The sequence below is a fragment of the Salminus brasiliensis genome, chromosome 14 (genome assembly GCF_030463535.1).
Source record: "Salminus brasiliensis chromosome 14, fSalBra1.hap2, whole genome shotgun sequence".
NCBI lineage: Eukaryota > Metazoa > Chordata > Actinopteri > Characiformes > Bryconidae > Salminus > Salminus brasiliensis.
The window spans coordinates 13,899,869-13,912,069 of record NC_132891.1 but is presented as its reverse complement, the minus strand read 5'-3'; the positions used below and the strand labels follow the sequence as shown (position 1 = coordinate 13,912,069).

General features: G+C 38.2%; 1 protein-coding gene across 2 annotated transcripts in view; it reads right to left on the bottom strand.

Moving 5' to 3' along the window:
* cntn3a.1 (contactin 3a, tandem duplicate 1) overlaps window positions 1-12,201 on the bottom strand; it is an 86,996-nt gene that overhangs the window by 62,014 nt on the left and 12,781 nt on the right. For both annotated transcript variants that reach the window (XM_072696150.1, XM_072696148.1), the window contains exon 3: window positions 1,324-1,456. In XM_072696150.1, the coding sequence (XP_072552251.1) occupies window positions 1,324-1,456 (133 nt within the window). The remainder of the gene's footprint in view (window positions 1-1,323; window positions 1,457-12,201) is intronic.

Sequence of the window (12,201 nt, the reverse complement as noted above, 5' to 3'; positions counted from 1 at the left end):
AAGCTCAGGCCAGTCACCTGACTATCTCGGCCATTTGAGACCTTCTATCCTCTGAGCTGACTTTACTACTTTCTTGAATGTCTAGGATGCAATACAAACCCCAGCTAAAGCACAATAATTCTGCAAATAAGCAATCTCAGTGACTCCAAAAGTAATCTTTCTGAACAACTGTGCTCTTGGGTGTCTTGAGAGAAACATTTTGTGATACATAGTTGTTTTGGAAGCAAAATACCTGAACTGTCACATAGGAGGACTGGCCATACAAGCTGCTGTTGCTGAGGCATTTCTTATTGCTCACTTGAGCAATCTGGAGGATATTCTGAAACGTATGTTGCCAATTTTACTACAGACCAAAGTGGTCTGGCGGTAAACTGCAGCCTGAAATCCTTTTATTTTCTTTAAATGAATGAGTCCTCTCCTTAACATTCTCAAGGGTAGAGCTAAGGCTCAAGTCCCTCAATGCCCACACATATGCAGCCATTAGATAAGTGTGGGGAGGAGAACCACAAGATGAAGAAGAATTAGATGGAACTCTCAGCTGGGTAATGAATAGTAAGTAGCAATTACAGGACGGGGAAAAGTTTTGATAGTTTGCCAACTGTACTTGTACTGTATTTATAGTTCAACTTGTCTGGTTTTTGGAGATACCTTTGCTTCCTCTTTACTTCAAAATAAAAAGCACAAAGTTAAAGTATACGTTAGCTCAGGGCTTGTGAATTTATTAATATAAAATAATGTTATCGAAAATGATTCATTAAAAAACTAAAAACGGACAAATTAATATTAACATTATAACATGCACTACATTTTGAGGCACCACTTGTTCGACTGTATCAATCTAGACACCACTGGATCTTACTGAATCGAATTGTGAATTTTGGGAACTTTTAAACCCTTAAGATATGGTTTACAATGTATGGATGTTTAGCTCAAGCCGATGTTTGTGAATATAAATTCTATTAATTGTCCTAAATAAACACATAATTTACACTAAGATGCAAACAAAGGTATTTAGAAATATCTAATGTAAAATGCATTGTGCATTGTACAGAAACTTAATGTGATGTCTGTAAGGCAAACACATCTATTTATATCTAAGATCAGTTAACACACATGTGGGTTCTGAGTTGAGTTTCTACGAATAATGTCAGTAATGAAAAAATAGCAGCAGAGAAGAGAAACTAAGAGAAACAATTAACCATTAATGTCCAGCTTAGGTATGAAATGTTGAGGTTTGTTCCAACCTACACTAGAAGAAAAAACTAAGAAATATCCCTCATCCCAAATGAAGAGATTTATTTGTAAGGCAAAGTAGATTCTCACCTGTAGGATGGAGGTGGATATCCCTGAGCCTCACAGCTGAAGGTGACCTCCCGACTAGGATCATTAGGGTGCAAAGGAAACACAATACTTCCCGGCTGCTTGATGAAAACAGGTTTCAGAGGAACACTGCTCTCTAGAAAAGGATGAAAAACAAAACAGGAATGCATTTAGCTGAGTGTACTAATAACATATGACAGAAGTGTCAGTAAGTTACTTAAGGTATAGTCTGTGAAACACATGAAATACATTAGCTGTCAAATAACTGTACACTTTCGAAATGCTGAAAGAGGCCAAGACGTCAAAGAGGATGTTATTTATACATTATATAAATATATTGATCTTTAAGAAAAAAGACAACTCTGCTCTTTTACATAAATGTAAGGTTAAGAACTAGTGTGTATAAATATCTGATACTGTGTACTGATGCCTACTTAATCAGTCAAAGCTATTTAATATACAGCTGCAATCAATATTATTTAACCCCCATTGCAACTGAGGTTTATGCAAATTAGGTTTAATGTACAAACTTGTAAACAATAAACCAAGCAAAAAAGACCAATTTAAATAGCTCAACACAACTAATAAAAGTAGTGCTTTTTCAAATTCAACACAAAATGCCACTTTTAATAGGTACTGCAGTCTCAGAATTATTCAAACTCTTCATGACAAGCGTCTTTAGTACTTAGTAGAGCACCCTTTTGTTATAATGACCTGCTGCAAACGTGATGCATAGCCAGACACCAGCTTCTGGCAGCATTTCTAAGCAATCTTAGCCCATTTCTCATGGGCAGTGGCCTCCAGTTCAATTATTTTCTTGGGTTTGCATGCTCCTTTAAATCCCACCAAAGATTTTCTTTTTGGATGAGGCGACGCCAGAATCTTCTCAGGACGTCTTCTGAAACCAAGTCGTCTTGGACTTAGAGGTATGCTTGGCATAATGTTTCTGTTGGAAGGTCCAATGATGACCAAGCTTCAGCTTCCTCAAAGAAGGCATGACATTTTCTCCTAGGACTTCCTGATATTTAATTTAAACGATCCTTCCCTCCACGCTGCAGGTTTCCAGTGCCAGAGGCAGCAAAGCAGCCCCAGAGCAGCTCTGAGCCACCGCTATCTCTCCATAGAAGTTCTGTGATTCTGTTCTGTGGAGTGATGAACCAAAACTGGCCTATGGATCAGTGGTATGTCTGGAGTAAGAAGACTAGAGGTCACTGCCCATGAGGAATGGGCTAAGATTCTTCAGGAACACTGCGAGAAACTGATGTCTGATGGCTATGTTGATGTCTGATGGCTATGCTGTATTACTGTCACGTTTGTAGCAGCTCATTACAGCAATAGAGTGCTCTACTAAGTACTAAAGATGGCTATCATGAAGGGGTTAAAAAAAGTCGGAACAAAAGACTGCAGGAGTCATTTTGTAGATTGTCTATTATTTTTCAATTATTTCAAATGGCATCTGTCAAAACTGCAGAAACGTTTTTTTTTTTGTACCTTGAATTAGGGCTGGGCGATATAGTAAAAATACTATCTCACAATATTTAAAGACATTTTCACGATACACTGTATTTATCCCAATACATGTAATCACAGACTAAACAAATCAGTAGTGACAGATTCCTAAGAACTACTATTCAGATACTCTCCCGTACTGTATACAGTGATGTTTATTAACAGCTGCTGCACTTCATCTTATAAACCAATTAACCAATAAACCAACTAATTACACTGTTGGTAATGAAACATGCAGTTGGTCAGTGTTCTTTGAGCACTGATCAAATCCTTGATCTGCTCAGAAAAAGCATATTGTGCATCACTATAACAATGTTCAGCACAATACGATAACATATTGTCATATTGCCCACAAAGTATCCAAGATAGGTACATGTATATCTGTACAAATATATAGTTAAACAAAATAACACAACACAATAGGATACAAAAACCTGAAGGAAATAAGGTTGTATGACACAGAGACTACTTTTGCAAAAAGAACACGTTTTATTAAATAATGATCTCCATTCACATCACTGCCATATCAATCATAACATAACATTTGCTACATAATGATAAAGGCACAAACAGCCAGCTGTGCATATCAAAGAGAAGTCTTCATGCTCACAAACACGAGGCAACATTGATTGACACAATGGTTGTAGTGTTATAAGCAATAACACACTTGATTAACAAGACCTCCCAGAGGATGATACCCACCATTATACCCATTTTAGTTATGTCCCAGGTTTTTCATTTCTCAGTTGATTCTGTAATACTGTAGTTTTGCAATTGGAACAGCAGCGAGGTGCGGAATGCATTCTGGGATATTTGGCTGTGCCAAGTCCAAACAAGTCACGTCCTGATACATTCTCGATAACACAGGCGGATCAAGAACACATCCGGGCGATTGGAATGTACATGGCTAGATGTAAACTTTTGAATGGAACAGTACTTGGGCTGCAACCACAGGAACACAAGTACAAACAAGAAAGCAGATTGAAAATTGACCAATGTGTGTACAGAAAGTGTCTCAGATCCTTTTCTGAGTCTTCTTGCACCCAACCCAACTTCATATAAGGACATGTAGTGCTGCTATACCAGCAAAGAAGAAAGACAAAGTACTAAACGCAGGGCTAATCATTGTGATTTGTTTTGTTTATAATGTTCCTGAAACATTGTATTTCTCTGCTATGTTCAGGGTTACATCAAGCTGCTAAAATGTTTTAACATCCTTTTCTTTTTTTTTTTTTGGTAGAGTGGAAATTCTGCATGGCACTTTATAAAATATTATCTACATAGAGGAAGCAGTTGTGGAAAAGTTAAATACTAAAGTGCTTAAATGTTTCATGGATTAATGTAGTGGTGGTTAATGCAGGCCACTTATCCAGTCTTATAAACCAGAATTGGCTTTAAGTGTGGTGGGACATTAACCAATGAGAAAATGCATAATGTGAGTGTAAGATGAATGTTGATTCCAGTTAATATTATGAGAAGTTGCATTGTCATGTTTGTCTGTACAGTTTATTATCATCATGAATGTTAAATTGATCAACTGATATTAATGGCAGCTTTCTCAGATTTTTATTGCAAAATAGAGGTTTTAGGAACATCTAAGCAAGCATGTAAACAAGCAAGACTTGAGACTTAATTAAGTTAAAATAGCACTTATTGACTGCAATGAGCGATTATACAGTATGTTTGTAAAAAATGAGAGGACAGGTCATTATTGAAAGAATAATATATCATGCACTGGGTTTGTGTCGCAGTCATGTGCATGGGGAATATTTTACTGTTAAAGAAGTATGGAAGTAGGGAGGAATGGATTTTATTAAAAACAAGCAAATTCTAGAATTAAATGTCACACCCTCTGTTACAAAAAGCTGAAGATGCAAATTGGGTGGCTTCTACAGCAGGATACTGATCCTACACACCTCAAAATCCACAATGTACTACCTTGAGAGGTGTAATATGAAGATTTTGCCATGACCCTCACAAACCACTGGCATAAATATCATCAAAAATCTGTGTATAGACCTCAAAGGAGCAGTGAAGCAAGGTGGCTTAAGAATTTCACAGAATCACAGAACTGATTTCAAGAATGGGTAAAAAATCCCCCAAAACAAGATGTGAAAAAAACGTTTAGCTGGCTACCAATACTTACCAAGGTACTGACCATGCAGGGTGCCTAAATAAGTCATTTTATACTTGCTTAGTGATTTGCAGTAACTTAGGGGTGCCCAAACATTTGCATGCCACTGTACCTCTAAAGTACATAGTTGCACCATATTATACTTAAAAATATAATTTCTTTAAACTGGTCTACCTGGTACCTGACTTGAAATTGTCAAAAAAACAGACAGTGTTGGTGATTGGGAACCTTGATCCCAAGTTCTCCTGGGAGCTGTGCTGAATGAAAAATAATAATTTAGAGCTTGTTGCTACAGGTGATTCCTTCATTAGCTACTTTAGCTGGTGTTTGTGTTTTGTACATGCGCAATTTTCTTCTGCTTTGTTGCACTATGTTGCCAAGCTATTGCAGGCCCCCTGGCAATTGCATCGTCTTGCATAATTCCTTAACCATTTACCACTTTTTATCAATAAATATTCAGTTTTGAAATAAAATTCTTTAAACGTAAAAACATGAAATACCAAAAATGATATAACCTAGACAGTTCAGCTTAACATCAATTGGTAAACAATCTTCTAAAAGCCTGAAAACACGTCTCTAGTAAAATATGGTTTACCATCATACCCTGAAATAGTAGTAACAGATATCATTTTCTGTGACATCAGGATCTGCTAGTCGAAAAAAAGTGTTCAGTCAAAAAAAAAAAAAAAAAGCCAGAGAGGTTCCTGCAAGCACTGCCCAGGGGCTCAATAGGCCTGATGCAAACCCTTGAAATCCCTTCACCTCAGAAAGCGAATTGTGTCAAAACTTACCAAAAGTGGATGTTCCTTTTTTGCCAAAAAAAATACAACATGTGATGCATGATATTTTACATAAGTTGGCAGCAGTAAATACAGTGATTACAAATTAATATTTGGAGAATGTATGGTTGCACAAGTCTGTGTGTTGATAAAATATTAATAGGGACAATTCTAAAACCCTGTGGTCTGGAGATATACTCAGCACACTGCCAATGCTGCTGTGGATCTTGTGGGCAGCCTCATTTGTGTCTACACACCGCAGCTGTCAGTGCTGTCACAGCCACCCAAGAGTGATTTGTCCCTGACAGGTTCAGAATACCAAAAAAACATGTTAAAGAAATCACCTGTAAAAAGCAGACTCTCTCAGTGTCTCTACTTGCTAAGTGATGATATGGGCTACTACAGGGGGGCCGGTCTGGCTGGTGAGGCAGTGTTGGTGTGGAGGGAGAGGAGGCTAAAAGCACTTTGGGGCCCCAAATAAAAACTAATCTCAAATTCAATAGCAGCTGACACGCCGATGAATTCAGCCAGCTTACCTCAGCGTGAATATCTAGGCACAGATGGAGGTTGTGTGGGGTGAGATGGGGGCTGCTGGGTGGGGAAAGGCAGTTCATGCAGCCTTCAATCTATTTGATTCAGATTCAGGGGATTTATGCATCAAATGAAAAAGCCAATCTTGATGTATTAAGGCACCTTTCCGGTGTCCCTAAAGATAAGGCACACACATGCATGCATGCAAGTAGGCCCCAGACATACACACACACAGTGGAAAGACTTCTAAAGTTGGTAAAAAGATAAGGCTGCGTTTTGCAGAATTATTTCCATATATGCTGGGCCTGCATTACGCCAGTGTTAGCCAGATATTTCCCCTGATTTATACATCCAGACAAATTTTGATACTCTCACAATTTTCCAGGTCAGGAGCTCAGTTGGAAGCAAACGATGAAGTGAATGATCTAGTAGCAGAGGTCACAGTAACCGAATATTTTCCATTCATTAACTGAACTGTTTTACAAAGACAAAAAAATCTGAAGGTCGTCTGTCTTATTTTGACACAACAACCAGTGACAGCAATCAACCAGTAATTTAGGTAATCCACATATCTGTCCTGGTGTAGGTGGCAAGACAAGACAAGACAACCATATTCACCATTTGTGTCAGACACATTTGGCCTTTAACCCATCCGTGCAATGAACACACACATACACACTAGTGAGCAAACACACACAGTGACAGTGAGCACACATGCCCAGACAGGTGGGCATTGCTGCGGCGCCCGGTGAGGATGAAGGGCCCAACAGTGGCAGCTTGCCGAGCCCGGGTACTGAACCCACAACCCTGTCATCAATTGCCCAGTGCTCTAACCGCTGAGACATTACTGCATTAACTGCCTATTAGGGGTGGGATACTAAAGTCCCATACTTAGTACAGTTATTATTATTTTTTTAAATGTGCTTCATCCAGTTAAACCAGACTAATTACACTGTTCGTAATGAATCATGCAGTTGATCAGTGTTCTGATATCCTCAATATGTTTGGAAAAGAATTTTGTGTTTCATGTTAACAAAATTTATCATAATATGACAAAATATTGTCTTCATCCGAAAAAGAGTACTACCTCCAGCTTCTGCTGTACAATGTACAATAAATAATGTCAGCATTCCTCAACCACATTTTTCTCCTCACTGTTTCGTAGCTTGTTCCATGTGACCCTCGTTTTGTGTGATGCCCCACTGTTGTTTGTGCACACAAGAATGAGTGTGAGATACTCTCAGTTTCTTAAAATATGTTGATCATACTACTGCCGTACTATGTATGGACCAGGTGAAGGTTCTGAAATGAACTACAGTACACTGAATCTACAATTGTATTATAGTGGGTACGACCATTTGGGCAGCATACCTAAATTTGGCCAGATGTGACAACCTAAACCTAAATCAACCTAAAGCAAATAAAAGCATCTTTTTTAGAATCACACCTTACAGGTTTACTAATCAGTCTTTAGCAAGAGGACTTCACGCTGTGCCTACCTACCAAGTATTTTGCTTGGGTGCATTTGTTCAAAGGATTCGGTACAGGAATATTTGGTGAAGAGCCCTAAAATAACAAGAAAGTGCTGAAGCTGCTATAGTTTGCAGTGTAGTGAGGATAGAGGCTTTCCTCTGTATAGAAGGCCATGCCACAGGTAGAACACTATAGTTAAAAGAACACAAAACAGATGCTCAGCATTCAAAATACAAACCCACCTATACTCCCACTGGAATAGTCTCTGATCAATATTTGTGTGTCCACATGGATGAAATATTTAATCTATGCCACAATAAACTAGAGGACATTTTCCGCTTTGAAATGTCTAGCCACATGGGACCTCTGATCCCCTTATGGTCTAAGCTCCATTTATTAATCTGGATATGTAGCTGACTATTTGCTCTGCCTATATATTTCAAGCCACATGGCGAGATAGGAGGGTAAATAAACACAAAATGTGAGAGAAATTTTATTTTTTAACCTAGTAAAAGTAATTCCGTTAGGTACCAATCAGTTCATGCTCTTTCTGTTTTTTATCTATATATAGCCCTTTCTGAGACAAGCATGTGACTAGTGTGGACAATGAGTGGACAAGATTGATCCCCTGCTATTTATATGTCTCTAGAATCCACTACCTTAACATATGCCTCTTGCTAGCATGGACCACTGGACAAGTAGCAGTGGTCAGTCACTCTTTGTTTTCTGAAGGTCTGCAGGACACATGCTGTTCACATGCACAAACCCATGCCCAAGCACTCTTTCTCAATTTGTGAATACCTCTTTTATACATGTGTTAAAAAATGTGAAGTTCGCCTTGCTACCTTTGTAGCAATGCTGCTTTGAGACCATATCTGCTCACATCTGCACTATCACTGACACAGTGGGTTTGCTCTGCTTGGTCATCGATCTACTGAAACCAAGGTGAATACATTACCACCACACTGGCCTTGAGACTGCACTTCCTTTCAGCTAGAGAGACCACATTCATGGATGTGTATATCCAGGATACAGCAAGATCTGTCTCCCTGGTCTCTGCAGGTTTTTGTCATTATGAAAGTATCAAGTATCAATATCTCCTACCACTTGTGCCTTCAGCAAGACTAACTATTGTGGACCTCAACAATGGACTCTTCTCTCTATTGTGGTCAGGGAATCACTTCTGCTCCCTGAAGGCAAGGACGAGGAGGAGTTTTTTCCCCCAAGTCATTCGGGCTCTCAAACAGGACAGCAACTAGGAGTACCCCCAACACACATATACACATCACACACACAATCCAGGCACTGAGCCCCCTAGGTATCATCTACAGCAGCTCCTGCCGAACGCTACTGGTGACAATCAATGAAATAACATAACAAAGCGTAGGCTTTTTAATGCGCCTAGGGTATAGCATACAGTATTTTTGGTACTTCTGACTCCCCAAAGGCATTGTGTCCGACCACAGACACCAGAGCAACTTTGAGGAAAAGCAGGTATTTATGAAATGTTTGGGGAATACTGTATCATTTCAATGCTGACTGCAAGGAGGCGCCCACATTTAAGAGCAATGGCCATGTCTAGGCATCTTGTCAATGCAGCCTACGACTTCTCATAGCCTGATGATCCCTTGCCAGAGGCCCTAGGTTCACCACATTCTGGCCTTTTTTTGGATGAAGTCCCTCCACACATGTTGAGAAAGGAAAGAAAAAAAAGACACATTTTCTTTCTGTTCAGCATGTTTTATCTGGCTCAGTGTTTCTCTTCATTGCACAGAGCAAAATGTTGAACCATAGAAATGATGAAAATAACCTGAAGTAGTAGTAGAACGACTGCAGTGGGCTTGTGGATTACATTCTAACTGCTTAAATCTTTTATTCCCCAATCAGATCGTCTTTACTAAGTACTATGCATAATTTAATAATAGCTATAAAACTAATTTGAAAGTTCTGCAGCTTTGACTGTGATGGAGATAATTTTTTTTCTGGCTAGCTGTGATGGTTTGTACTGTTATGCTAGACATTTAGAACAGAACAAGCTCTGCTATTACATACATTTTAATGTATTTAATAGCAGACATTTTTATGTAAAATATTACATAAAAATGCTACAGATTTACACAAAAATACTACCACCGACAGCCAGAAAACTATTTTATCCAACCACAAAAAGCTTTTTAAAAAGAACGTAAAATGTAAGGTGTTTCACAAATCATTGTTTACTAATTGAAAACACTATACTGTAATTACAAACCATCATTTGATAGTGTAGCTGCTGCTGCTGATATTTTTAATGCCGCTTTTAGTTACATATGGCTCAGACTGCAGCAAAAAACAAGAAATAAATAGACACATACATTAATGAATTCAACTAATCTTCATCTATTAATTAATTAATTAGTTGATTATTTCAAAATATACTGGATAATGCAAATATAAGGATGTCCCAAATTCTAGTTTTGTTGTAGTAACTCTCCATTTCAACTTAAATAACGCAGCAGTTACACTGTGTACATTTCAACAGCAGAATAAGTATATAAAAAAATTATCACTGGGTTGGTACACTGCTTTGCGTTGTGGTGGTATCCTCAAAAGTAGCTTCTTAGTGAACATAATTTTACCATATACTATTGCAGTTAAGTCACATTGGCTTCATACACTCAATCTTGACAACTTTTATTGTATTCTTCTATTTAAAACCAGTTGGGTTATGAAAAAGTACAGAAGCCCCTGTTCCTTGGGACAGTGCATGCAGCATACCTGTGAGGTAGGCACTGTGCTAGACCTTACAGACCATGCTATTCCTTTGACGGGTACAGTTATGTTGACATTTTTAATCCCAATTCCAATGTCTGGATATTTGTAATAATTAAAAATTCTTTGCTCTTTAAAAGGGTGTATTTATATTATTATGCTATTATTCTATCATAATATCAGTGGCATAACATGGACTTAAAATGACAAGAATATAGTTTTTTACAATTATTTATTTGATAATTTATTGTTCAAAATGTTTTATTGAGACAGGTCTACTAGTGTATGAGTTTTTTCCTTTTATCAGCAACACTGATTCCAGATATTGCAACAGTAGGGAAACTCCTCTAGCCACATAGGTTAGCAGGCTAGGTTTACATTATTAACAACACGCTGTCTCCTGTAGATTAAGACAAATACATGTGTTGAAAAAAGACTCCCTGATATTCTGTAATATTACTAATTTCAAAGCACATATTTGTTCAGACCAGAACAGATTAACCTGTTTACAGGTGGACAGCAATTATTACACTGCTTTAGTCTGAGGTATTCGAGCAGTTTAGATGCCAAACAGTGATTTTCTATCACTTTGATGTACAGCTGTGTTTAGCTCTTTGTTGCTGTAGCATCTACAGAGTTAAAATAATACTTTCTAATTAGTGAGAGCACACACAGCAAATTACTGTGCTATTTCCAACCAACTGCCAATGTATAGAACTCTCTTTTGCTTATTTATCTGAGGGAGCTTTTCATTTCAGGCTTTCACTTGCAAGGCTCTGAATACAAAAATGTTTCTAAAGATCAGAAAGTTCAACATCAAATTCCCTCCATTTTAAATGTATGTATTATTAAAAGCCCAATCAGCCACAGCTGGAACAGCCACATTAAGATAATCTGGTTTATTGATCCAGAGATCGTAAACAAATACTGCACAGTTTCAAGGGAGCAGCATTTTTATTGAAAATCCTTTGCAGCTCAAACACTAAAACTGACTTCCAATTAGCAACATTTGGGGAAATAAAAGTGGGCTATTAAGGAGCACCCTTCTCTGCAAAATTCAGCATCATGCTAGATTCATTACATCATACTGGACCTCTACATCTACATGCTATATAAAAATAAAGAAAATAACTGTGCACATGTGCTTTTCTTTCCTTTCCGTTGTGAGCACAAACCTTATTTGATATTATATTAAAAACAGCCGTGAAAGACGACTGAATCTTGTGGTCATTCCAGGTTCATGTTTCTCATCTAGAGGTCACCTTTGCTTATCAAGCTCCTGCAACTCACATGGCCTGCTCTTTCTAGTCACGTTCACTCTCTTTTGTGCTTGCTGGACTTTATTCAGCTGACCTCTCTGTGCACGGCGAAGATGGGGGGAGGGGGGAGGTACTGCAGATGAACTCTTGGGGAGTTCAGGGTCTGCAGAGAGGTCAAGCGTATACTGTATCTGCACCAATCCACACTCTGTTGACTTCAAGCTGCACAGTACCCATAGCAGAGAACTGGGTATGAAATCCACAATGAGAGCTTGGGTTGTTTAAGGTTGGGTATTTCCTCTCATAAAAGCATTGGGCACCATATGTAGGGCTGTGCAAATCACAATAGTATAACGTAATAGTAATAGTATAATAGTAAACGATGTATAACGAGTATAACGATGTCACAGCACATCACAGCATACATAAGGAAGATGAAGGAAAT